The sequence below is a fragment of the Salvelinus fontinalis genome, chromosome 13 (genome assembly GCF_029448725.1).
Source record: "Salvelinus fontinalis isolate EN_2023a chromosome 13, ASM2944872v1, whole genome shotgun sequence".
Taxonomy (NCBI): domain Eukaryota; kingdom Metazoa; phylum Chordata; class Actinopteri; order Salmoniformes; family Salmonidae; genus Salvelinus; species Salvelinus fontinalis.
The window spans coordinates 20,263,192-20,289,188 of NC_074677.1; the positions used below are offsets into that span (position 1 = coordinate 20,263,192).

Genomic DNA, 25,997 nt, shown 5'->3' on the forward strand with positions numbered 1-25,997 from the left:
TGTGCGCCGCCTCATGCGTTTCCCGGTCACGGCCGGCTGCAACATAGCCCGGGATCGAACCCGGGTCTCTGTAACGCCTCGAGCACTGCGATGCATAAATAAGATATTTCTGTTCTTTATTTGTAATAGATTTGCAAATATGTCAACAATTGGCTGTTTAAAAAATATCTATTTTAGAAGGACGTAACTAAATGTGGAAAAGGGTCTGAATACTTTCCCAATGAACTGTATGGCAGCTATACTGTATGTGGCACCATTCAGGACAGACTTAGTCTACTTCACATGATAACAAACCATTTTATACCTGGCAACTAATCTCCATTGCACCCAATCATAGACAGGTGTTCAATTAGGGAAAGACAGAGCGAGAGAGGGAGGGTGCTTATTAGGGAGGGGTTAAAAACCTCAGTAAGAACATATGACTGCAAGCCCGTGTATGTGCATTTCAGATACGTATTCTTTTCAGCATGACCTCCATTTTAGTGCCTAGGTCGAGAATGGGCCCAACAACTGTGGCCTCACAAAAATGGGTGTCAACAAGGGAAAAACCCTGACACACATTAAGAGACACAAAGAAATTAGAGATGCAGATTTACTCATCCTTAGTTCCAGGACTTTCCTCAAGGTCCCAAGGTGAGAGAGAATGTCACCGTTAAGACAAATCAAACAAACGTTGAGAGGAAGAGCTTTGTGAAAAGGTGGAGATATTCAGTTACTGCAGAGCAGTCAGTGGGAAATGTCACTAGGCCGTCCACAAAACGTCACCAGACCCTGGGTGATAGTGACAGGCTAACAGGCTCTAATAAGCACCACATTCTCACAAATTAATATTGGAATGTGCCCACCAAGCATGGCGGGGGACAGCTTGACGCTGTGGGACAATCCCTGTCCACACTGGTATGAGTGCCCAGTACCAGTTGATATTTTACCTTTTTAGCACAGAGAGCAAGTTAGAACATTCTGCACTACAAAAATACCACAGTTAAGCATTCTGACTCATCCCAAAGCTGGTCAAACATTAACTTGTAAAGCCTCCTCCCTCAGAGCTTATGGATGAAACAAGAGCAGGGCTGTAGCTTAGTGGTTTGGAGCGTTGGGTCAGTAACCGGAAGGTTGCTAGATCAAATCCCCAAGCTGAAAAGGTAAAAATCTGTCTTTCTGCCCCTGAACAAAGCATTTAACCCACTGTTCCTAGGACGTCATTGTAAATAAGAATTTGTTCTTAACCCTTTTTTATTTAACTAGGCATGTCAGTTATTACATCTTGTTACTTTCATGTACAGAAATATATAGAGTTAAATTTGTATTAAGAGCCCGAGGCAGAAAACTAGCAATATGACACTACAAAGGGGGTAAACCTAGACATTGTACTCAGTACAAACAATGTGAAGCTGCGGGGCATGCCATGATCAGTGTGTTTATTTAGGGTAACAACCTAGCTAATCTCCAACTAGCCCTATAGGACTTGTGTCAACCAGCCACACAGAATTAGGACATCTTGAGGGAAACATAGAAAGTACAATGGTGTCTTCACTTGGTTCGGTGAAACTCTGAAAAGCACACAACCGTGGGCAGATTATTCACCATTTCATACCCTGGATTAAATAAATAATGACAGCGTCAACATTACGCATAACCTTATCAAATCAAATTTATTTATATAGCCCTTTTTACATCAGCTGATATCTCAAAGTGCTGTACAGAAACCCAGCCTAAAACCCCAAACAGCAAGCAATGCAGGTGTAGAAGCACGTTACTTATGAACTAGAGGTGACACAACAGCAGTGACAGAAGCGGGCTCCGGAATGTGTGAGGGGAGAGAAATAACGGCAGGCTGTGGAACAGCAAATAATGGAACCACTTCCTGACAGGAGGCTGAAAAAAGTTGCTCTGCTGGCTTGTCTTTTTCTCAAGACCTCACAGCAGTCCCGTCCTTCCCAAACTCTTTCCTACGACAATGTTGTGCCATAGCCTCTACAGAACCAGTCCAATTCAGAAAGTATGGGAGAGTCTTCTCTATAGCGGTCTCTGATCATTTACACAACCCCCCCCCCCCCCCCCCCCCCCCCTCCGATGGCCCAGACCCTGCCATTGTGCCTGCCGTAGTATGCCTGACTTCCCAGAGAATTTATGACAGGCTAGTCAGTGAATAGGATACTCCAAGATAGAACATCTTACCTCACCACGCAAACCCATTAGAGACAGAAGCCCCTATCAGAGCTCATCAAATGATCACATTAGAGATTGTATATAGACTGTGGAAGAAATATGTCCTATGTAAAATATGTAACTAGCTCTCACAAAACACAATATTTTCCTCATTAAATGGTATACTTATCGTCCATTAGAAGCAATGTTCTTTCAGTTGGACGAATATGCATGATACGTTCCACGATTAAGCCAAAGTGAGAGGGCAAATGAATTAAGCCAATGCAGGACTGTGAAAGCTATGACACTACATTTATTTAACTAGGCAAGTCAGTTAAGAACAAATTGTTATTTAAAATGACGGCCTACAAAAAGGCAAAAGAACTCCTGCAGGGACGGGGGCTGGGATTAAAAATAAATGACAAAATATAGGACAAAACACACATCACGACAAGAGAGACACCACAACACTACGTAGAGACCTAAGGCGACAACACAGCATGGTAGCAACTCAACATGGTAGCAGCACAAAACATGGTGTAAACATTATTGGGTACAGACAACAGCACCAAGGGCAAGGTAGAAACTACAATACATCACGCAAAGCAGCCTCAACTGTCATTAGGAGTGTCCATGATTGAGTCTTTGAATGAAGAGATTGAGATAAAACTGTCCAGTTTGAGTGTTAGTTGCAGCTCATTCCATTCGCTAGATGCAGCAAACTGAAAAGACAAGAGGTTCGATACAGTTATGGGATTGACAAAATCCCTTACAGGCCTAGTTTTAATGATTACATGTAATACAGATGGTCATACGCACACCCTTAAAAAAACGGGGATAATGAAGTATACTGCACATTTTAAAACAACAGTTTGACCTCACGAAGATCCTTGTGGATCGAAACATTAGTCAATATAGGTGGTAATTGGAAGCATATTCAATGTGCAGGCCTTTTAACAGAGAGAGACTGCAATCAAAGTGAGCCAAGATTTAAGGCAGAAGGCAATTAGTAATTGCAGTTCTCCCTTCACGACAAAGTAATAAAATACCAAAGGTAAAGTAGGAAAGCTAAAATAGGAGTAGCCTAGATTTCTGACAAGAGGAGAGAGCTCCCAAATATCAAATCTGGCACATTCACCATAATCACTTTCACAATAGTACATCACATTTGGGCTTTCACATTTTCCTTTGTCAGAGGTGGGAGCCTTTACATGCTGACCAGACCGGACACGTTGTGTGCGCGAGCATCGCAAAATAAATTTAGAAATCAATGTTATTCAATTATTGCGCCAACGAGCGTCTGCGACGCCAAGGGCTAAAATAGAACTCATTCCTATTTCTGACGCAGATCGCGCTGCAAGTCCTGCCTCTCCCATCTCCTCATTGGTTTATAGAAGCAGGTACCCACGTACCATCTCCTCATTGGTTTATAGAAGTAGGTACCCACGTGCCATCTCCTCATTGGTTATACCCACGTGGGTGATAGAAAGACGAACTGTTTTGCCTGTAGTCGTGGTAATACAATGAAAGTTTAGATGTGATCACCATATAAGTTCAACGATGAAAAAGGACACATGGAAAGAAATGTGCTTGATAAAGCTGACAGGTACAGCAAATAGACTCTACTGGTACAGGTTGTATTATGTCATATATCTCCATTTAACATCTTCACTGGGAGATGGGACTACAAATACTAGTGTAAATCACAACAGCCCTAATGGTAAAATGGCGCAGGGTAACCCTACCTAGCCTTCATCCAAAACAAATCAAATATAAAGTCCAGTCGCTCAGGTTACCCATCAACAGGTGTCCATCCAGGTCACATCCTCCAGCTACAACTCAAACGGACCCTCCTTTCGATGGCTGAAACAGACCTCTTTCCTCTGACAACGGATGACATAATGGGATGGACTTCAATGTATTGTTTCAACATAGTGACATGCTGTTTTTACATCGTCAGTCTGCTTCCTGATGAGAAGCAGAATTCCTGCGATTGTTGGCCACTCGTCACGAGGATATAAGCAGGGATTCTTGTGCTCAGTTGGCCACTGTTCAATAGTACTTATTCATTAGCGATAAAGCTGTGCTTAATCACACCCCCATCACAATCAGACTCCAGAAAAAATGGCAATGGTGTCCCCTTAATTACAGCTCCACCTCCAGCCACAGTCCTGATTCTCAATTTATTCCCATTGTATGCTGCCAACTCCACTGTAAAACCATCATATGATGAAATTAGACTCCTTCAAGCCACATAATGGCTTCTTTAATAAAAAATCTTAACCATCGTTCTGAAGAGTCAAGTGATTTGTAATCTTCATTGTGTGCAGTCTGCCACCGTGGCTAATTTTGACTGGGTTCCTTCATACAGAGCCCAGGCAAAGAGAGGGAGAAGGCTGTGAAACAGAACCCATAAAGAGATTAAACTTCACCCCACAGCATTACCACAATGCAACACCGCCTGAACTGTGTAACCTGAAGTGAAAATGAGACAACAGATGGAAGAGGTTAGAAAAATAGGGGGAAAATAAAATCTAAATTGAGTTTGTCACGTTGTTGGTAAACAGTTGTAAACTAACAGTTAAATACTTTACTGGTACTTTACCAACAGAGTTAAAAGATAAAACATTTAGAAAAATATATAAATAGCGACGAGGAATAACAATAAAGAGTAAAAATAACATAGCTATGTACAGGAAGTAGAAAACATGGCTATATACAGGAAGTAGAAAATAACATGGCTACATACTCGACGTACCAGTACAGAGTCAATGTGCAGGTGTGAGGTCATTGAGGTAGCTATGTGCATAATACACTTAGTGTAGAAAACATTAAGAACATCTTCCTAATACTGAGTTGCATCCCCCCCTTTTGCCCTCAAAACAGTCTAAATTCATCGGGGCATGGACTCTACAAGGTGTCGAAAGCGTTCCACAGGGATGATGGCCCATGTTGACTCCAATGCTTCCCACAGTTGTGTCAAGTTGGCTGGATGTCCTTCGGGTGGTGGACCATTCTTGATAGACACGGAAAACTGTTGAGCATGAGAAAACCCAGCAGCGTTATATTTTACTTAGATATTTAACACCCCAATTTCGTGGTATCCAATTGGTAGTTACAGTCTTGTCTCATCGCTGCAACTCCCGTACGGACGCTGGAGAGGCGAAGGTCAAGAGCCATGAAACACGACCCACGAGCCTCCGAAACACGACCCAACCAAGCCGCACTGCTTCTTGACACAATGCCCGCTTAACCCGGAAGCCAGCCACACCAATGTGTCAGAGGAAACACCGTACACCTGGCGACCATGTCAGCGTGTATGAGATGTTTGAGGAGCAGGTGTCCACATACTTTTGGTCATGTGGCGTAGCTATTAGCCTAGCCAACCACCACGGATATGGTCGGCAAGCTAGAGCCCAACTACTGGAGACCAGCTTGAACACAACTAACACAAATCTACTAAAAACACAACCACGGATCAAAGCAAAGAGAGAGCAAGGACTAATAAATTGATGGCTGGGGCCCATCCAAGAAATAGTGCATTGCGGGTAGTTTAGAAGATATCCGTAGGTTAATAAATATGTAATGACCAAAAAACATAACTGTTTGTAAGTATAGGTAACCAGATCATGAATACAACTAAAGTTACTAAGTATTTGACCACACTGTTGTTCCATTGGTGAGTAAAAACTCATGCTTCCTACCTTTTAAAAGCAAACCGAGTTCAAACAGATTCTATATTTAGAAAAGGGCGTCTATCGGTCGCTAATGGTGGGTGATCCCTGTAACACACCGCGCCGACAGCAAGCGAACGAACGGCCCTGTACTGTGCAGACCGACAATCGTTTTGGTGATTGTTCTCCTTTAGCGTTAGAAGAAGCGAAGATTAGCTATTGGAAACAGAGTGGAATGTAGAAGGCTGCTTGGTTGTGAAACATGTATAATGGACCGGGTCTTTGATGACATGGTTGACACAATATTGATGTACTCACGGCATCTGCCATTGCACATTACTTGACTGGCATAAGAAGGAAAACCAAGATAAGATTGATTACGAAAGTTGTTAAGAGTGCTCTACTAGCAGCCACTAGATTTGTAATAAACTCACTCAAATGATGATAGGGGATCAATGTAACTGTCCAAAATGGTCTTGTGTGTTGAGGATGATATCGAGTCATCTCACTTCCATGACACCTCACTGCAGGAATATGACAGACCCTAACGGCAGCTCTTGCTGATTCTTGCTTGGTTCTGACATGGTGCAGTATGGGGGAATTTCTCCAGAGTGCAGTGTTAAGTGTACCTCCCCGGGAGAGATTGGGACTGACAGAGGCACGCTGGAGGAGACCAGGATGTCTGACATGCCATACACGCTTGGGAGACAGGAGAAAGTCTACCACAACCTACAGTTATCTCAGGAAGCACTGTGCTTCTCAAAAGAGTCTGTGTCTCATTGAAGATCCCTGCAGCCCTTCCTCATCTTTAAAATCATAGTTCCCCTTTGCCGAAGGACTCAGGCTCTCATCTAGATTAAGGCTGGCTTGTTGTCAAATCCCCTTTGTGATAAAAAAAAAAAGGGTTCTTATGTCTCGTGGAACAAATGTACATGGAGTAAACAAAGACCCTGCCAGGTGAGATTATTAGTCATCAGTGCGAGACCTGTTTCTTTAGCTTATCATGAGAGCCACACACATGGAGCCACCTTTGTACTCAAAGGACCCTCCATGTGATCTGCAGGGTCAAGCCTCGTGTCACATGTCCACAGTGAAGTTCCATTTCTCATGTCACTGCTTTGCAGCCCTCCATTTCCACTGACATCTAACTTTCAAATCAGTGGTCTTTCTTCCTCCTATTCTCTCTCACTCGTGCTCTATAGGGCCATAAGCAAACAAGAAAATACATATCCAGTGGTAGCGTTTCTCATGGCCTGTGATTTTAATGCATGGAAACAGAAATCCGTTTTTTTTTTTACCGGTATGTCACCTGTGCAACTAGAGGCGACAAAAGTCTAGATCACTTTACAAACCCAAACAAGGCTCTCTTTGCCCTCCATTTGGCAAATCATATCTCCCGCTTACAAGCAAAACCTTAAACAGGAAGTACTAGTGACGTGATCAATAGGGAAGTGGTCCGATGAAGCGGATGCGAAGCTACAGGACTGTTTTGCTAGCATAGACTGGAATATGTTCAGAGATTCACCCGATAATATTAAGGCGTTTACCACATCAGTAGTCAGCTTCATTAGTAAGTGCATTGACGACATCGTCCCCACAGTGACTGTAAATAAACTCCGCAAAAAAAGAAACGTCCTCTCACTGTCAACTGCGTTTATTTTCAGAAAACTTAACATGTGTAAATATTTGTATGAATATAACAAGATTCAACAGACGAATTTAATAAGTTTCACAGACATGTGACTAACAGAAATGGAATAATGTGTCCCTGCACAAAGGGGGGGGAGGGGGGGGGGGGGCTGTAACAGTCAGAATCTGATGTGGCCACAAGCTGCATTAAGTACTGCAGTGCATCTCCTCCTCATGGACTGCACCATATTTGCCAGTTCTTGCTGTGAGATGTTACCCCACTCTTCCACCAAGGCACCTGCAAGTTCCTGGACATTTCTGGTGGGCCCTCACCCTCCAGGTATGATCCTGTTTCGTTTGTTCCTTTGCAGTTTTGCATAGTTTTCACTCAGTCATGTTCACACACAGATTCACGCATCCATGCACTTTACATACACCTTACATTATGATACTTCCACACCTCATTCATTTGTCTTTGTTTAAAGTTACAAGTTTTGTTTAGAATAAAGAACCTCTAATTGGCCTATACCTGTTGTTTGTGTCCCCTCATTTGTCACAGGCTATGAGCCGGCCTGTGACAATGAGGGGACACAAACAGGTATAGGCCAATTAAAAAGGTTCTTTATTCTAAACAAAACGATTAACTTTAAACAAAGAAATGAATGAGGTTGGATGTATCATAATGTAAGGTGTATGTAAAGTGCATGGATGCGTGAATCTGTGTGTGAAAACTATGCAAAACTACAAAGGAACAAACAAAACAGGATCATACCTGGAGGAGCAGAGAGAGGTGATTAGTGAAGCAGTTTTTTATACCCTGAGCCCAGGTGGCTCCAATCACTAACGACCCTCCTCTGCCTGCAGGAGGAACCGCCCCTGCAATGCAGAGGGGCCGTGACAGTGGGTGAAACGATAAGGATGAAACCTCTGCCGGGAGACCACACAGGACTTTGTAGGCTGGGCACATGCCTACAGAGAGTTGCACCATGTTCTTACCTGGTAGAGGTCGGTGGCTCCCTCTATCATCGTAGTCAGGTGGATCTGCACATAGCAGAGCGGACAACAAACCAGAACACGCCATACACTCACCTAGATGAGCTGGATCATAGTCCAGGCCTACGGGCAAGGGGTGCAGAATTTAAAAATGAGCTAACTGAAGGTGAGGCTTCTACCCCACCAAGCTCTCCAGATCGTGGCCCTAATCCTACCCCTGTCAGAGACCACACTTACTCACGGGTGGGTAGGCTGTGTAAGCCACCGGACAGGCTTACTCTGTAATTGTGGATACCATTTTATGTCTGTGTCCAGTATGAAGAAAGTTCAAGGTAGTTTCGTGTCTGGAATTTACTCATGGCCTCTTGTTTTTGTGTGGCAAATTAGAAGGAAAAAAAGTGACCAATCTATGCTTCAGTTATTTGACCACGTCAAGGAAAAAAAAGTCTAACAATAACAGCTTCGCTGTGAACCCCAAATAAGTAAATGGTATAGTGACGGTGATCAATATATTGTTTTGGGGTGATTTACAAATAGCCTGGCTGACGCGAACCACGTGACTACTCGAGAGGTGGTGTCAACCAGACTATTACAAATATGCTTCCTTTGCACAATGAATTATCGATCTCAAATGTCTTAGTGCTATCAATCAGGCTATGATCTCGGTCTTATTAAAAAGCCACATTAGCAGATCTGAAAATACTGTAAGACATCTGCCTAGCTATAAAACGAAAAGTTTTACTTGGATGGTTACAATTACACAATGTAGTTCTGTAATTTCACGATTTAATAAACATCACTATAACTAAAACGCTACATTATATTTATGTATATACAGTTTGGGAAATATTCCCGAAAGCATTTCACAACTGATGATACAACAAGTGTCCTTTTTGTGAGCTATAGTCAAACTGTATGGTTAGGTTAAATATCAGATTCTATGACTTTGTGGCTGTGCCAACTAGTGACCACTCTGCAGAGCTGCCTCCAGAACCAGATTCATGACGAAAACCGCTAACCTGCAAAGAATTTCCTGACCAGGACCGAAACTGTAACAGGTTGGTAGAGAGTACAGCGAAACCGGCACACCTGCTAAACTTCATAATAACACACATACCTGGGTGATCGACGTTGAAGGCATCTGCGAATCCTTGTGTCGCTCAGGTATGATTCACCTTCTTATTTTTTGACTCAAACTGAATAAAAACAAAACCATTTACCCTCATTTCAAATATGAAATAAATCGACAAACGGCTTTTGAGGAAAAAAACCACAGCTAATACGGTTCCCGTATAGCTACTGGCTACATTTAACAGCCACACAGGAAAGTCTGAAAGGTAATAGAATTCCAGCCCAACCAATGGGCAGATGAGTGGGCGGAGCTTTCTGAATATTAGTCTTTTTATTAAATCTTCCCTTTACAAATTGATTGCAAGTCATGAAGTATGACTTAGAATTGAACTATCTTATTTCAAATAACTTATTCAAACATAAAGGGGAGTTAGTTTAGATGTTCTTTATCTCCAACCCATATAAATAGGTTATAAAAGCTAATGGTTTTATGAAATGCCTATGGGATGTTTGTATAATAAGCAATGACTGCAGGTTTCTTACACACCATAACAAAAAAACAACTGTAGTCAAGGTTTCCAGTTTTAATGTTGCGTGCACAAGTACAGTCAAATGCCTTTCTTGCTAGCTCTAAACCCAACAATGTAGTAATCAATATCAATGTATTACTAAAAATAACATAAGGTAGAACAAAAACACACGAAAAATAAGAACATGAGAAGTAAGATATTTACAGGGTCAGTTCCAATACAATATTTACAATGTGCAGAGATACTAGAGTGGTAGAGGTACAGTGCCTTCAGAAAGTATTCATACATACCCCATGACTTATTCCACATTTTGTTGTGTTACCGTCTGAATTCAAATTTGATTAAATAGATGTTTTTCTTTCAACTCATCTATCTGCACACAAACGCTCCATAATGACAAAGTGAAACCATTTATTGAAAATTAAATACAGAAATATCTCACCCACATAAGTATTCCCACCAGACTCAATACACGTTACAATCACCTTTGGCAATTAGTCTTTATGGGTAAGTCTCTAAGAGCTTCGCACACCAAGATTGTACAATATTTGAATATTATTATTTTTACAATTATTCAAGCTCTGTCAAGTTAGTTGTTGATCATTGCTCGACAGCCATTTTCAAGTCTTGCCATAGACTTTCAAGCATATTTGAGTCAGAACTGTATCAGGCCACTCAGGAACATTTAATGTCATCTTGGTAAGCAACTCCAGAGTATATTTGGCCTTGTGTTTTAGGTTATTGTTCTGCTGTTGGATTTTCTCCAAACACTACGCTTTGTATTCAGGACATAAAGTTAATTTCCTTGCCACATGTTTTACAGTTTTACTTTAGTGCCTTATTGCAAACAGGATGTAGGTTTTGGAATATTTTTTATTCCGTACAGGCTTCCTTCTTTTCACTGTCATTTAGGTTAATATTGTGGAGTAACAACAATGTTGTTGATCCATCCTCAGTTTTCTACTATCACAGCCATTAAACTCTGTAACTGTTTTAAAGTCACCATTGGCTTCATGGTGAAATCCCTGAGCAGTTTCCTGAGGTAGTCATTCAGAAATCACTATTATTGCACATAGAGTGAGTCCATGCAACTTATATGGCTTAAGAAATATTTTACTCCTGAACTTATTTAGGTTTGCCATAAGGGGTTGAATACTTATTTATTCAAGACATTTCAGTTTATCCGTTTTCATTCATTTCTAAACATTTCTGAAAACATAATTCCATGACATTATGGGTTATTTTGTGTAGACCGGTGACACAAATTCTCAATTTAAACTATTTTAAATTCAGGCTGTAACAACAAATTGTGAAAAAAGTCAAGGTCTGAAAAAAGTCTGAAGGCACTGTAGAAATGTATAGGGGTCATTTAATTGAACCTTTATTTAACTAGGCAAGTCAGTTAAGAACATTGTTATTTACAATGACGTAAGGTAAGGTGACTAGGCATCAGGATATATGATAAACAGAGTAGCAGCAGAATATAGGATGATTGTATGTGTGTGTGTATTCAGTATAAATGTGTGTGTATGTTATGTGTGTGTCAGTGTGCTTGAGTGTGTAGAGTCCTGGGAATGTGCATAAAGACAGTGCAAAAAATACAATACATGGGTCAACTCAGATTGTCTGTGTAGACATTTTGTTAGCTATTCAGCAGTCTTATGGCTTGGGGATAGAAGCTGTTCAGGAACCTGTTGGTGTCCGACTTGAGGCACCGGTACCACCTGCCGTGCGGAAGCAGAGAGAACAGTCTATGGCTTGGGTGGCTGGAGTCACCGGGCCTTCCTTTCACACAACCTGATATATAGGTCCTGGATGGCAGGGAGCACAGCCCCATTGATGTACTAGGCTTTTATATGATAGGGAAATGTGAACATAGCATCTGAACATCAGCGTCTACTCCCTTGGCACAAAAGGGTTACTGTTCTCCAACCAGAGAAATGTGGGTTGAAAGCTAATTATTTTAAGAGCTTTTGTACACTAGAGCTATACAAACTACTGTGAATACTTTCAGTTATGCACGGCCTAGCATAGTTAAACACACGCTGTAATGCTGAGGACCCAACAATATTGTTAAATAACTTACAGAGAAAGTAACCGTGCAGATGCAGCTCTTTGGCTGTGGATATGTTTTGGGATTCTTCCACTCAGATGACCAGTGGACTTTGTTAGTGTAAGAAATTGTAATAGAGACTGGAAACTAGTAATAACAACATTTCAACATAAGCCATCTTTTGTACAAAATACACATACTCCTCATTTCTCTTGGACATATGCTGGACTTATTAAGATGACAACCACAGACACATACAACTCCCCTCCCCCATGACAACCACAGACACACACAACTCAAGGTTGGAGCACAAAACAAAGAACTATCTCAGGAACCAATGGAACGTTGACACCAGGCCTGATCAGGACAACCCAAGACCCAGATCGACCAATCGGAAGGCCAGACTACCAGATCAACCTACTTTGCTTGTTGCCCATATTAAACTGTACAACTGTTTAAACTGCCTTTTTTCCGGACGATTCCATACGAATCAGACAGAAAGAGCCGTGCCGCACGCTTTGCCTAATATTTTTACACTTGAATAAATCTGCCTTATTAAACAATTATCCACCTCGTCCTATGACTCCTCTTGTTCTCCTGTCTCCAGTAAACATTTTATCAACATTAGGCAGATCAGAAAGCACCACATTTAAAAAAAAAAAAAAATCTAAGACTGACTGTCTGTCTTGGCTTGGAGACAATGTAGTGACATGACAATTAATGTCCACGGTGTGGCTACGGTATGAAAGTCACGCTTTGTTCCTAGTTTTTGTTGGAAAAGAATGAACCTTACATTTTCTTCGTCAGTCATGAAAACCCGCTCATTAAAATGTACGTGTTTGAGTGAATTTACTTACCAAGTGCGAAGGCGAAAAGTTACAACTGTTTCATTACTAACGACAGAACTACAAACATGAACCACAACTCTCACCATCTGTATACGTCACAGCTTGTCGAGAGTCTACAAAAAATATATATTTTGCATTTTGAGAAAGTACTGTCTGTTAAAAAATAAAAACACAACCGTCGGGAGAGTCCGAGTCAACTTGAGCAGGCTAACTAAACTGTAGGAGTTGTAACGTTAGGTAGTTCAACATTTTGGCGATGTGTTACTATTTTGAGAACAGGAATTCTTTTGAGAACAGGAATCGAGTATGAGCAAATCAATACACGAACACAATTTTATATATCTGACCGGTTTTCATGAATTTAATGCTAGAATCAGAAGATAGTACAGTATGGGGGTCAAGAAATTGCAATATAATCCGTTTCTAAACAGAGGTGCAACATCGCGAGACTTAAGGGAAAGCTTGCTACAAGGCCGAGGTTTGGGGTTTGCGAAGTCAATGAGAAAAGTGAAAGTCTGTATGGGTACAGGGCTTAACAGAAATGGTAGCAGGTGAATGTTTAACTTTTGTTGCACACATATCCAGATGATGCTTCGTACCATTTTGCGGAATTAAGAAGCCAGAGAACAGAAAGGGCCCTGTGTCACTAAAATTGGTTGTGATCAATGAATGTAAGGTTTCTACATACAATCAAAATCACGTTCTTAAATACATTACAAGTACTGTATATTGACATTATGTATTGGAAACGACAGGTAAATTGAAAGACCATATATATTTTATTCTCAATAAGGCAAAATACAAAGAATATTCAGGACAGACTCAAATATCCCATTAGTAACAAGTAATACTTCACAATAATTTTAAATGACATGTTATTCCAATTTTGAACAACAACCTCAAAATAGTACCTTTACTTAATATATTGCATCCATAATATATATCTCAGTTCTCAATATTTTGAAACTAACCCAATTTAGACTACTGTACTTTGTATGCTGATGGTCTGAGAAAAATGAAGCGCAACATACTGTATTAACTTCTACAACTGCTTAACAGAGAAATACATCTCAGATCAATTTCAAAAGGGATACAGCTTTCTCACATGCAGCAGAGATGTACAGTTGATCGAAATAAAAAAAAAAACGTCTCACTCCAACATCCATTCAATGTGATCAACAATATACATTTAATGGATTTACATGTCTCCATATCAAATACAGAACATACATTAGCACTTGATTCTAAAGACATTGATGATGACAATGACAGTGGTGAGCAGGAGACAAGGCATACAATACAGAAACAAAAATGATTGATATGGTTCAGACTTGTCATCTCTTACATTTTGGAAGAAAGAAAGCTCACAAATGTGCATATATATCTTAATGACACAGATGCATCAATACAAATGTTTAACTGTAGTAAAAATTCACCCTAAATGAATTGTTTTATATACAATTTGTACAAATTTGTATTTAAATAGAAACATGCAAGTGTTACGTCTTTCTATTTAATTTCATAACATTTTATTTTACCCTGGATGTCTTAAAGTTATAACTAATTATACTGACCATATTTCAATGTATCAAAACAACTCATACTACGATATCTTCTAAACTCATAAAATAATTTTCAGTAAAATATTTTTTAAATAAAATAAAAAAATAATGGCTGACAAAGCAAAAGGGGCAGAAAAACGAATAAATATGAGTGAAAGACTCACGAGAAGTGTTACAATTATCCCAATCATCTTTTGTACATCTAAATATATTGAACAAGCCTTGAAGCTGTACAAAAGTGTACCAGTGTATGAAAACATAGGAGTGGCTACACGAGCACGCACACCCAGAGGAATATCTAGGAGAAAAGTGGCCTCCAGCTTAAGGTATAAAATGGCTTCATAAAGCCATCCATGTTTGGTTACTAAAACAGCTATATATACACATATACCAGTAAATCAGTGGACAAGCATGATGCACAAGCTAAAAACATTGGACATTTCTGTCAAACCAAACGGGTTTTGACCGACAGTTAAAAACAAGAGCGGAAATTCCTGATTTCAAACTAAAAGCCCCAAAACGATTTAAAGATTTTAGTTTAAAAAAAATCCTGCATAGATAAAAACCATCTTCCTCTACTCTTTGAGTGTAAGAAGAAATAACAGTTTTCCCCAAATGAAAGACAAGGGAGCCAATGAGGGAGAAAAAAGGTACTAGTGTTTCCAGCATGTGTATTCTGTAAGTGGGCTGATAAGAAAAGTCCTTCACAATACAATACCACTTATTCATCAAGTACATTTTCCTGTTCAAAATCACTTATGTCCACATTTGCCTTGCTGACAATACAAAATAACAGAAGAACACGTAAATATTAGGCCAGTTTACCACTACATTAGCGCAATTTGTTATATTATATAACCTGTACCATAAATATATAGATAATAGATTACTTAAGTTTTGTAGTACACAAATTACTATTATACTATGTAGAGAACCCAGTAACCACTTTTAAACATTTAAATATTACATTTCCATATACAATAGAAATACTTTGCATTTCATAGCTCTTTCAATCCCGTTTTCAATCATTTTAAATCTGAAAGTTTGAACAGAACTTTGAACAGAGCAACTGCTTGGTACATAAATAAAATCTATATTGGCCATGTATTTTTCGACTGAAATATAACACTCATGTAATCTACGTATGGCTAATGAGCACCACCAACGTGTATGCTACATCAATTATTAGAAGAATTGTTGTCTTAAAATGGGAATGCATTTATGTCATTCCTTGCACTAACTTTCTGCTTTCACTGGGCAACTTTTGCAGAAACTATGCAAATAATTACATTGTGTTTCAAGGATAACATTTGCCATACCAACCACACCCTGCTGTGCCTTAAAAAAATAGACTAACAGCAACCCTTTCCAGTACAGATCTATAAGGAATAAATGGAACAATAACACCTTGTTTAGAAATGAACATCTCGCAGGGCAATTCATAGGAAGAACTCATTGACAGATAAGAAATATATTGTGGTGCTTCAGAACGATGAAAGTAACTTCAATAAAATCAATTGAATGGTGTATCACAGGCTAACACCAATATGGTCAGCCGCAAGCTACCTCCCCTTCAATGGCAACTGTTAGAGTTATGTGTGTATGTGTCAGGGATATCTGTCAGGCAAACCAAGCTCTCGTCACTTCACACACCATCAGTACAGCCTTCTACCCACTGATCACAGCTTGAGTCCAGTACTATTCCAAAATCATGTTTGGAAGCTTAAAATTATTCTTTAAAATGTCTGGCTGGATCTGCATTTCAACATATGGTATATTCTAGTTCCCTGTATATCTGATACAAGGCACAAAAAAGATAAGACAGACCTTAGTTTTAAAGCACCTTTGGTTTGAGGGAGGTACTTCGGTAAAAATAATAACACATTAAAAGCCAAATGTGAATAATGTGCTTTTAGCCTATAGAATAAAATGTATTTAGTGTATTTCATCTATAATAATTCAGCAAAGGCATTGTGCCAAATAGAAAAATGGCTTTCCTTTGCACAATCCAAAGATATGACAGAGGAAAACGCTGATAGTGGATATAGCTAGAATGTACCAATAGATCTGTGCAGTTGGAATCCTCCTCCTCCGTGTCGGACAGTCGTAGGTGCAAGATGCTCCATAACGCTCAGTGTTTTTGGCAAGCTGGTGTAGAAAATGGACACAGTGTTATAGATATGTCTGAGGCAGATAAGTTCACATGTGCATGGAGGGGCAGCGGTGCGTTGTGGTGGACGGTGTGTGTGTGGTGTATAGAGTCCTTCAGGGAATGAGCTTAGCGTCCAGCCGTAGCCAGTGTAGGCCCTGCCGCGTGAAGCGCACCAGTTCAGTCATGCTGCTGGTATTGAAGATCAAAGGGCCCATCACCTTGTCCAACTCCGCAAAGAACTCTACAAAACAGACAGGAGACATAACACGACCAGAGTGAGCAAGGTAAACACTTAAGAGACCTCTAGCCCAGGAATGGCTTGCCAGGTCAACACGTCCAGAGCTAGTTTCACTTAGATTATGGATTCATTCTAGAGCCTAATATAACGTCTTAAACAAGCAGTAGATAGGATATTCATACCATGAAATTTGGACTAACACCCCCACATATATTCCATAGGAGAGGAGGAGCCTCCACCCCCCCCAGGAGAGCAAACGAGTCAGGTACCTTTCTGCTCTTTAGACAGCTGCTCTGCTTGGTCCCACACCTCAGTGGCGAACAGGAAGTTGGAGGTGACCTGGACGTAGCTGGCAGCCATCTGGTGGATGCGCTGGGGGATTGTTACAGAGGAGCTGCCGCTGGATGTGCCTGACGAGTAGCTACCAGCACTACCTGGGGACAGCTTGGGAGAGACTGGCGAGGGCATGCCTGCCGCTTTACTGGAAGACAGAGAGATACAGATGGCTGGTAAGCGGGGGAATCGCAACCGCTCAAAACGAGATGATTCAGCATAATGTCTAGACCATTAATTGACAAGTGAAATACATTTAAGAAGACTGTTAGTCTCAAGACAGCATACAACTAATAAAATGTCTTACCTTCCCATTCCAGGAGAGGGAGCTTGGGTGTTGCTCAAGGAATTCTGAAAAACAAATTGAAATGCAGAACAAACGTTTGCCATTTGTTCTAAACAAATATAAGCAATGCAAATTGACTATCATTCTCCTCATCCATACAACACTACATTCAAAGAACACACATTTGAAGTGACAATATCACAACTCCTATGAACTTGCACAAAGGAAAATAAATTACCTTCAGATGCTCTGTGAGTGTTTTAGAATATTTCAGTGCACTCTCTTTTCTCAGCTTGAACAGTCGCAGGTAGAGGAGGGACTGGCAACGCAGGCTGGAGCGGCAGGGAGGGATGGATGAGCGTTAGCAGTGACTCAATGAGCAGGGGAACATCGACGCTCCAGTCCAGACACTCTAAATGGAATCTAAGCTATGAGCTATGAGTCAGGACACCTACCACAACACAGCTAGCCGTTTGTCTGCTGACGTAGCATCTGGGGCCATGTAGCTCTTTAACTTCATAGTGTACCTGAAAACACACACACACACAACGAGAGACCTTAAAGACCGGTTCCCAGCATTCTAAGGTTTCATAATAATAATAATGTTAATACTGTAAATTCCGTGAATAATTTGTCCATTTATGCAATGCTGAGTCTATGGTGTCTATGAAATGTAATTGCTACCATGAAGATATTTGCTATTTGATACTGAAATGATGTCATTAAAACATGTTGTAGAGAAGTTGTAGAGAAATACAGCCATTTGTTCTTACTTGATGAGCTCCACGGTCTCGGCATACATGGGGAAGGGGGACTTAGCCTCCTGGGCACTCTTCTCCAGTGCATTTCCACACTCGATAAAGGACACCACAGCATCCAGGTAGTACACAGCCTTCTCAAACCGGTCCATCTGCACACAGGAACACCACACATTATTAAAACGGGCTCTTAAGCAACTGATTCCCTCTCACTCGAATTTGGGACAGTTAGTAGCAAGGGAAATGCTTCATGACCAGTGCTTGTGGTGAAATTACAATGTTGGTAGTCATGAAATATCATTATGTAGATTTCTAATAAAATGTTGATGGGTTCCCTGGATAGTGTAGAATAGGACTAGACAGCATCCAGTCCCCCAATAATGGCAGTGAGATGCACTTAGACATCTGATGATAATCCCCAGGGTGCACTATTGATACCAAGTGTGGACAATTATAACTACTCTAGCTGCTCCACTTTCAGTAGCCGGAGGAGCCAATAAGATGATGTAAAAGCACTACACAGTAAAACCATTGTAACTGTTCCGATTTCAGAGCGTGTGCAAAATAATGACTAAATTCCCAAGCTTTTTGTGCAAAAACAGTAAGCATACTCTTGGTTTCACATAACAGCTAACATACTGTATATGTATGCAATCATTTCTTACCAGAGCATCTGCGTTGTGTTTCAGTTTCTTGGCCTCTTGTAAGTAGTGATCGGCAGAGTGAATCCTGAAACAAAACAGGTTTGCCCGTCAGTTTTTGCAATTATTTCCTGTACTTTGAAAAATTACATAAAAATGAAGTACTTTCCCCCCTTTCCTAATTCCAATAGACTCTCCGAACTACACAGCAATATATAGGGGGGGGGGGGTGAAGATACTAGGCCATGTTAAGCGGCCTGTTTTATTTACACAGGCACATCCCAGGGGCTTTCACATCAAAGGCAACCCTATAACTACAGCTCTACACGCTGGCAAACAGCAGGTCATCCACAGTGGAGAGGAGGCGGCTCTTCTTACCTGTCCTCAAACACCAATTTTGACCTCAGGGACTTTGAGCCGTCCGAGGAGAGCGGTGGCACAGCAAGCTGGTTATCAGAGCCCTTTGAGGATTTCTCCTGCAGAGACAACAAAAAAGTTTATAATCCTATGTGGGATATTTTATGTGACCGTATAACAAATCATGCCGTGGTGAAAGTGGTGAGCTACAAATCTCATATTTGTGTCCTTCCCAAATGTATTTGGAGTGAGTGGACATTTTGTGCAAGATTTGAGTCGTCTTAATACTCAGTTCAGCTGGTAACGGGGACTCCAGTGACGTGTACACACATTTGTATAAAATGGTGTCTAGTAGAGCAAGACAGTGGGCTGACATGGTAGCACAAGACAGTAGGTTGACATGGTGCAGCCCACATAGATGGACAGACAGCTAGACTGACACACACAGACCTTGCCCTCCCGGGTGCTCCTGGCCTGCTTGTCCCCGCCTTTCGTGTATTTGGAAGTGGAGCTGCTCTTGGTGCTGTGGCCTCCCTCCTTGCCGCTGCTGGCTCCGCTGGACAGGGAGGTGGATGACTGGCTGACCGTCCGCTTGCGGCTCTGATGCTCTGCCTTGGGCGTCCTCTGCAGCCCTCCTGACCCTGATATGGAGGGAGAGGGCACCGGCTCCTCCTTCACCTTGGCCTCCATGACCCTCTTAGACCTGGTGTGGGTGTTTATCAATGATACCATTCAATGTTCACAATGTTGGGAGTCTAAAAGTTAATGTGATAGTTTTGTTTGGATGAAAATACTCACTCTTTGCTGCTGGTCTTGTGGTGAGATGAGGATTTGTCTTCAAGTCTGGACTTCTTGCCATCAGGCTTGGTGTTCTCGTCGTCATTCTAAGTTGATTAACAGAGGAGAGGAAAGGATGATTTATTGTGGGTGCATTTGAAAGGGTGTAAAATAGATAGATATGGTACTAGACTGGGTATCAGCTGAACATGAAATATCACAGCACTCTTCAAACTGCAGCAAGACGGCCAAAAGTAATTGACATTCAAGCTTAACGTACCCTGTCAAAGCAATCTTTTTCACCAATTTGCATAGTAAACCAAAGTCAAGTCCTAACATGACATGAATAGCAGTGTGCTGTGGCAGGACATACCTTGTGTTTTCTCTTGCCCTTACTGGAGATCCTCTCAGAGGGCTGCTTCTGGAAGTCCTTGCTGTCTCTGTCCATGGAGCAGTCCCTCTCTACTTTGGGCTCTACTAGGTCTTTGTAAGGCCGTCCGGGAACACGGGAGAGCAGGGTCAGGTCAATCTTCACCATGAGCCCCTGCTGCTGCCTGACGGGGAAGCGGTCGTCTGGGTCGCTGAGAGGAGAGAGCAGCTCTTTCTCTTCCATAGGCGAGAACACACACACTGGAGTCCTGATGCTCTCCGTGTACTTGGGGGTCTGCGACGACGAGGGAATGCTGTCATTCTCCTCTGATTCTGAGGAGGAAGAGTCCGTGTCCACAAACTTCCTGGACTTCTTGATGGGCGCCTTGCTCTTGCGCTTGTCAACAGCCAGTTTGGGCGAGGACTTGGGCTCCTTCTTGATGTTGGGTTTGCGGGAGCCTTTGGTGGCGGCCTTTGGTCGATGGGGAGGGATCTCTGGAGCAGGTTCACTCTCCACCCTTAGCCCCCCCTTAGGCTCCTCCACCACAGGGGGCTTCTCAGACTTTTTGGGCTGTTTTTTACCCACCGTCCTGCGCTGGCCTGCGCCACCCTCACTCTGAGCCGGGGATTTCTGCCGGCCACGGCCGCTCTCGGAGCCCTTCTGTGCTGCTCTTAGGTCTCTGCTAGGTGTGGGCACCCCTGAGTCCTTAGACCCTCCCTGCCCGCTGTATCCCCGGCCTGAGCTCTGGTCCCGCCCCTCCTTCTTGTACTTGGTGGGTACATTATTGTCCACTGGGGAGGCCGGAGAGAACTGCTTAGCTTTCTTGAACCAGTTGTCCAACTGCCATTTATTGGCTGTGGCTGGTTCAGGCTGTGAGGAAAAGTGTGGAGATAAGACTGGGATCTACAAAAGCATATTCTGCACACCTCAAAAGGTCAACCGCAAGAAGGTAATTGTACTGACCAGGAACAATTGTCATTGGTTATTATTATTACTAATGATAGGTCAAAGGGAAGAGAGTAGTCAAAGGTCTGAGCAGGCCTACCTCTGGTGATGCAGGGCGTGGTGGCTCATTGGCCTCGCTGTCCGTGGAACTGCTCTCGCTCTCACTGTCTGACCCAGAGCTGCTCTCTGAGCCACTGTGACTGCTGGAGTCGTCCCGCGAGTGCTCTGCTCCTTCGCTGTTATTACTGTTGTTACTGTGGGACAGAGACACGCAGTTAGTTAGTGAACAGCAAGCTGGGGCTGTTCTTGTGAAGGCATCATCCGTTAGTAGTTACACATTAAAATAGCTAGCTATTCTTCTAGCATTTATTTTCAGTTCTGAGTGGGGAGAATCATATCAACAACGCGCGCTAAAATGGGTCTGTCAGAGACCAGTAAGCCACTACCTTGCCGATGCGTTTCTGGAAGCATTTTTGGCCGAGTCCTGTTCTCCATCACTGTCCTCATCACTGCTGAGCTTCAGGTCATCCTCCAGCAGAACATTACTGGAACATTACAAGGCCGTGTATGTTACACATTAACACCAAGTATGGCTTCTTTATCACACAAACAACTATTGGGAGAACTAAGCAATAAGGCTCCTATTCTGTGTCCCTCAATGCTTGCGAGTCTTTATGTCAAAGGCATGAAAAGACAAAGTGCTTGGAGGGAGAAACTGTGTCACCTGTCTGGATCATTAAGCAGCTGGCAGCTAGCCATAATGTTCAGGGAGAAGGGGAGGGACACTCACTTGGCCTGATCTCCGTCGCATGGTGCTGCTTTGGACTGGTGGCTGCTCAACGTTTTGGTTTGTCTCTCTGGAGGTGAGGAAGGGTGAGACGAGAACTCTTGAGCATTACGACAATGGTGAAATCAACCTGCATCCAGAGGTTCAAGATGCGAGAGACTTATCTTGTATGTAAAGTCCTGGGCAATACTTACTGTGTGCACCTGGAAAACTTGCATGCTGAGTGTCCTAAATGTGAGACATGGTCAAGAAATGTTTAGATTATACAGAGACATTACATGCCCTTAAATAAACATCACTGCTCAATTATATTACAAAACAGCTGTTTATTGATTATGCTATAGTGTTTAACTATTTACCATTTATATATAGAGCATTCCAATATACACCCCCCCCCCCCGCCCAAAAGATATCCTTGAAAAAATTGATTTTACTTATTGTACCAATGACTAGGGCAAAATAGTGCCGTCTGAATTCAGATCTTTGCAAGAGATGGAAATTCTCATATTTGAATAATCCTCAACCTCTGTACGTCACTAAGGCCTGCTCTGCAGTCTGACCTTGGAAGGGAATGAAAACTTTGAAGGCTCCGTTTTACAGGGAGTGTGGATGGCTGTCAACGGAGGGGGCCAGGACTGAGTCATTTCCTGGAGGTAAAAATAGAAAATGTAAAGTGAAGTCCTTAATGACTTGGGGGGGGGGAAACTTGCATTTCTTACAATACATGTTATCTGAAAAACAACCTTACCTTTAAAATCTCATCAACACAATTAGCATCCCCAGTCATGGGACCCTAGAAATAACAAAGATCATACCACTGTAAGAAAAGTTTTCAAAAATGGCTTGTAAAACAACTGATTACGTGGCATGCTAACATAATGACATTGTAACGAAAAAAGTTTTATTCTCTAGAATGTTCTACTCAATCTAGTTCTGTGGTTTTACCTCAACAGGCTGCGAGGGGATCTTGAGCTTGGAGAGCGAGGCCTTGCCGTTAGACTTCATCTCCCCCATGGTGCTGCTGTGGGACTGGCCGCTGTACATCTCTGACGAGGTCTTGGGCTCCACCGTCTCCTGGCCATCCATGGGGCGCACGTAGGCTGTGGGCTTCTGTAGCATGGAGCTGGGCTTGGACATAAGCGAAGGGGGGAAGGCCTGGCTGGAGTGCGGGCCGCTGGGGAAGGATGTGTGCACACGCGACGGGGAGTCCCAGTTGGCCTCGCGCTCGCGCGGGGACTTGGAGCGGTAGCGCTCTTTGCCGTGGTGCTCAGCGCCCAGTGAACGGGAGTGACTGGAGCTCAGGGAGCCCTTGGCTGGGCTGGACGTGTGGGACTTGGAGTGTTCTGAGCCATGCTTACTAGACTTCTTGTGTTCCCGCTCGTGTCTTTGGCTACTCCTGCTACCGCTGTGGCTGCCCTGGAGGCTGGATCTCTTGGAGGACTGGGAGGACGAGGTGCTGGCCGCTGGGCCTACTGGAGTCCATTTACTGTTCTGGCCACTGCCTCGCTGCTCCCCAAACAGAGACTGGCCCGACTTCTCCTCGGAGGATGAGCCTGAGGGTTTGCCACCGAGTTTTGGAATTGTGTCTCCGATAGGTTCCTTCATCTCGTCGTAGTTTCCAAGCATACTCTGGATACGACTGGATAGCTTATCTTCTTTGCTGGACTGCACAGACAAAAACAGAGAGAAAGATAGAGGGTCACCTTCAGGACAGCAGTTAAGGCCTTGAATTAATTTACGTAGTCAAATACAGTGCCTTTGGAAAGTATTCAGACCCCTTGACTTTTCCACATTTTGTTAGATTACAGCCTTATTCTAAAATGTATTAAATTGTTATTTCTCCTCATCAAGCTACACACACACAACGCCCAATAATGACAAAGCAAAACAGGTTTAGACATTTTTTTGCTAATTTATATAAAAATATCACATTTGCCTAGGTAGTCAGACCCTTTACTCAGTACTTTGTTGAAGCACCTTTGGCAGAGATTATAGCCTCAAGGCTTCTTGGGTATGACGCTACAAGCTTGGCACACCTGTATTTGGCAAGTTTCTCCCATTCTTCTCGGCAGATCCTCTCAAGCTCTGTCAAGTTGGATGGGGAGTGTAGCTCCACAGCTATTTTCAGGTCTCTTCAGAGACGTTCGATCGGGTTCAAGTTCGGGCTCTGGCTGGGCCACTCAAGGACATTGAGACATGTCCCGAAGCCACTCCTGAGTTGCCTGGCTGTGTGCTTAGGGTTGTTGTTCTGTTGAAAGGTGAACCTTCGCCCCAGTCAGATCTTGTGCGCTCTGGAGCAGGTTATCACCAAGGATCTCTCTGTACTTTGCTTCGTTCATCTTTGCCTCCCTGCTGCTGAAAAACATCCCCACAGCATGATGCTGCCACCAACATGCTCCACCGTAGGGATGGTGTCAGGTTTCCTCCAAACATGACGCTTGGCATTCAGGCCAAATAGTTCAATCTTGGTTTCATCAGACCAGAGAATATTGTTTCTCATGGTCTGCAAGTCTTTAGATGCCTTTTGGCAAACTCCAAGTGGGCTGTCAGGTGCCTTTTACTGAATAGTGGCTTTCGTCTGGCCACTACCATAAAGGCCTGATTGGTGGAGTGCTGGAGAGATGGTTGTCTTTCTGGAAGGTCCTCCAATCTCTGCAGAGGAGCTCTAGAGCTTTGTCAGAGTGACCATCAGGTTCTTGGTCACCTCTCACAAAGGCCCTTCTCCCCAGACTGCTCAGCTCTAGGAAGAGTCTTGGTGGTTCTAAACTTCTTCTATTTAAGAATGATGGAGGCCACTGTGTTCTTGGGGACCTTCAATGCTGCAGACATATTTTGGTACCCTTCCCCAGATCTGTGCCTCGACACAGTCCTGTCTCTGAGCTCTAGGGACAATTCCGTCAACCTCATGGATTGGATTTTGCTGACTTGCACTGTCAACTGTGTGACCTTAGACATGTGTGTGCCTTTCCAAATAATTGAATTTACCACAGGTCAACTCCAATCAAGTTGTAGAAACATCTCAAGGATGATCAATGGAAACAGGGTGCACCAGAGCTCAATTTTGAGTCTCATAGCAAAGGGTCTGAATACTTATGTAAATAAAGCATGTTTTTTATTTTTAATACATTTGCAAAAATGTCTAAAACAGTTTTTGCTTTGTCATGAGGGATTGTGTGTAGATTGCTGAGGATTTATTTAATCCATTTTAGAATAAGGCTTTAACAAAATGTGGGAAAAGTCAAGGGGTCCGAATATTTTCCGAAGGCACTGCACATGAATGAAATATGCTACCCAAAAGTATTTATTGTGGCGAAAAACAAATTACGAATTACCCTTTTTTTCTTTTGAGGCAAGAGATCCTTCAATGTTTCTTATAACATAAAAAAAAAAAATTACGAAAAAATGTATACTATTAGCCCTCAAAGCTTCAATATTGTTTAAGAGAGCCCTATCAACTAATCAAACAAGAGATGATTGGCTTATTCAGTCGCCTCACGACCATTGGGGCCCATCTGCATAGAGAGATAAGGCCCTTCCATGGCTCCACTAGAGGTTAATCAATCACTCCCGCTACAGATGACAAGGTAAGATGACTGAGGTAAACCACAGAGTGTGGAGCATATCCAATTTCACATGGGGGCCCCAAACCAATTCTTTATGACACATACAAGCTGTAGGGTGAGAAACACAAGCCAATATCTATAACAGGAAATGTAAGAACACGTGCTACACAGAGCTTGTCTGACATGGATGGAAAGACAGCACTTGTGAGGAAAGGAGAGAAAATCCATCATTGCCCATTCACACTAGTGATTGGGGGTTGCCTTGCGATATGTTGTTTGTGT

At 42.4% G+C, this 25,997-nt stretch overlaps 2 protein-coding genes across 4 annotated transcripts in view; both read right to left on the bottom strand.

The window, feature by feature from the left end:
* LOC129868221 (protein Shroom3-like) overlaps positions 1–9,771 on the bottom strand; it is a 28,999-nt gene extending 19,228 nt beyond the window's left edge. For both annotated transcript variants that reach the window (XM_055942007.1, XM_055942006.1), the window contains exon 1: positions 9,562–9,771. The gene's annotated coding sequence lies outside the window, so the exon portion shown is untranslated. The remainder of the gene's footprint in view (positions 1–9,561) is intronic.
* Positions 9,772–13,706: 3,935 nt separating this feature from the next.
* The window catches only part of LOC129868222 (AF4/FMR2 family member 4-like), a 29,805-nt gene continuing 17,514 nt past the window's right edge, over positions 13,707–25,997 (bottom strand). For both annotated transcript variants that reach the window (XM_055942009.1, XM_055942008.1), the window contains exons 3-20: positions 23,098–23,817; positions 22,901–22,945; positions 22,713–22,799; positions 22,347–22,380; positions 22,156–22,222; positions 21,812–21,910; positions 21,466–21,619; positions 20,424–21,290; positions 20,072–20,157; positions 19,724–19,976; positions 19,295–19,392; positions 18,941–19,004; positions 18,291–18,427; positions 17,973–18,044; positions 17,756–17,849; positions 17,539–17,582; positions 17,168–17,379; positions 13,707–16,901 (exon numbers count right to left, since the gene is read on the bottom strand). In XM_055942009.1, the coding sequence (XP_055797984.1) occupies positions 16,774–16,901; positions 17,168–17,379; positions 17,539–17,582; positions 17,756–17,849; positions 17,973–18,044; positions 18,291–18,427; positions 18,941–19,004; positions 19,295–19,392; positions 19,724–19,976; positions 20,072–20,157; positions 20,424–21,290; positions 21,466–21,619; positions 21,812–21,910; positions 22,156–22,222; positions 22,347–22,380; positions 22,713–22,799; positions 22,901–22,945; positions 23,098–23,817 (3,261 nt within the window). In that variant the 3' untranslated portion in view covers positions 13,707–16,773. The remainder of the gene's footprint in view (positions 16,902–17,167; positions 17,380–17,538; positions 17,583–17,755; positions 17,850–17,972; positions 18,045–18,290; positions 18,428–18,940; positions 19,005–19,294; positions 19,393–19,723; positions 19,977–20,071; positions 20,158–20,423; positions 21,291–21,465; positions 21,620–21,811; positions 21,911–22,155; positions 22,223–22,346; positions 22,381–22,712; positions 22,800–22,900; positions 22,946–23,097; positions 23,818–25,997) is intronic.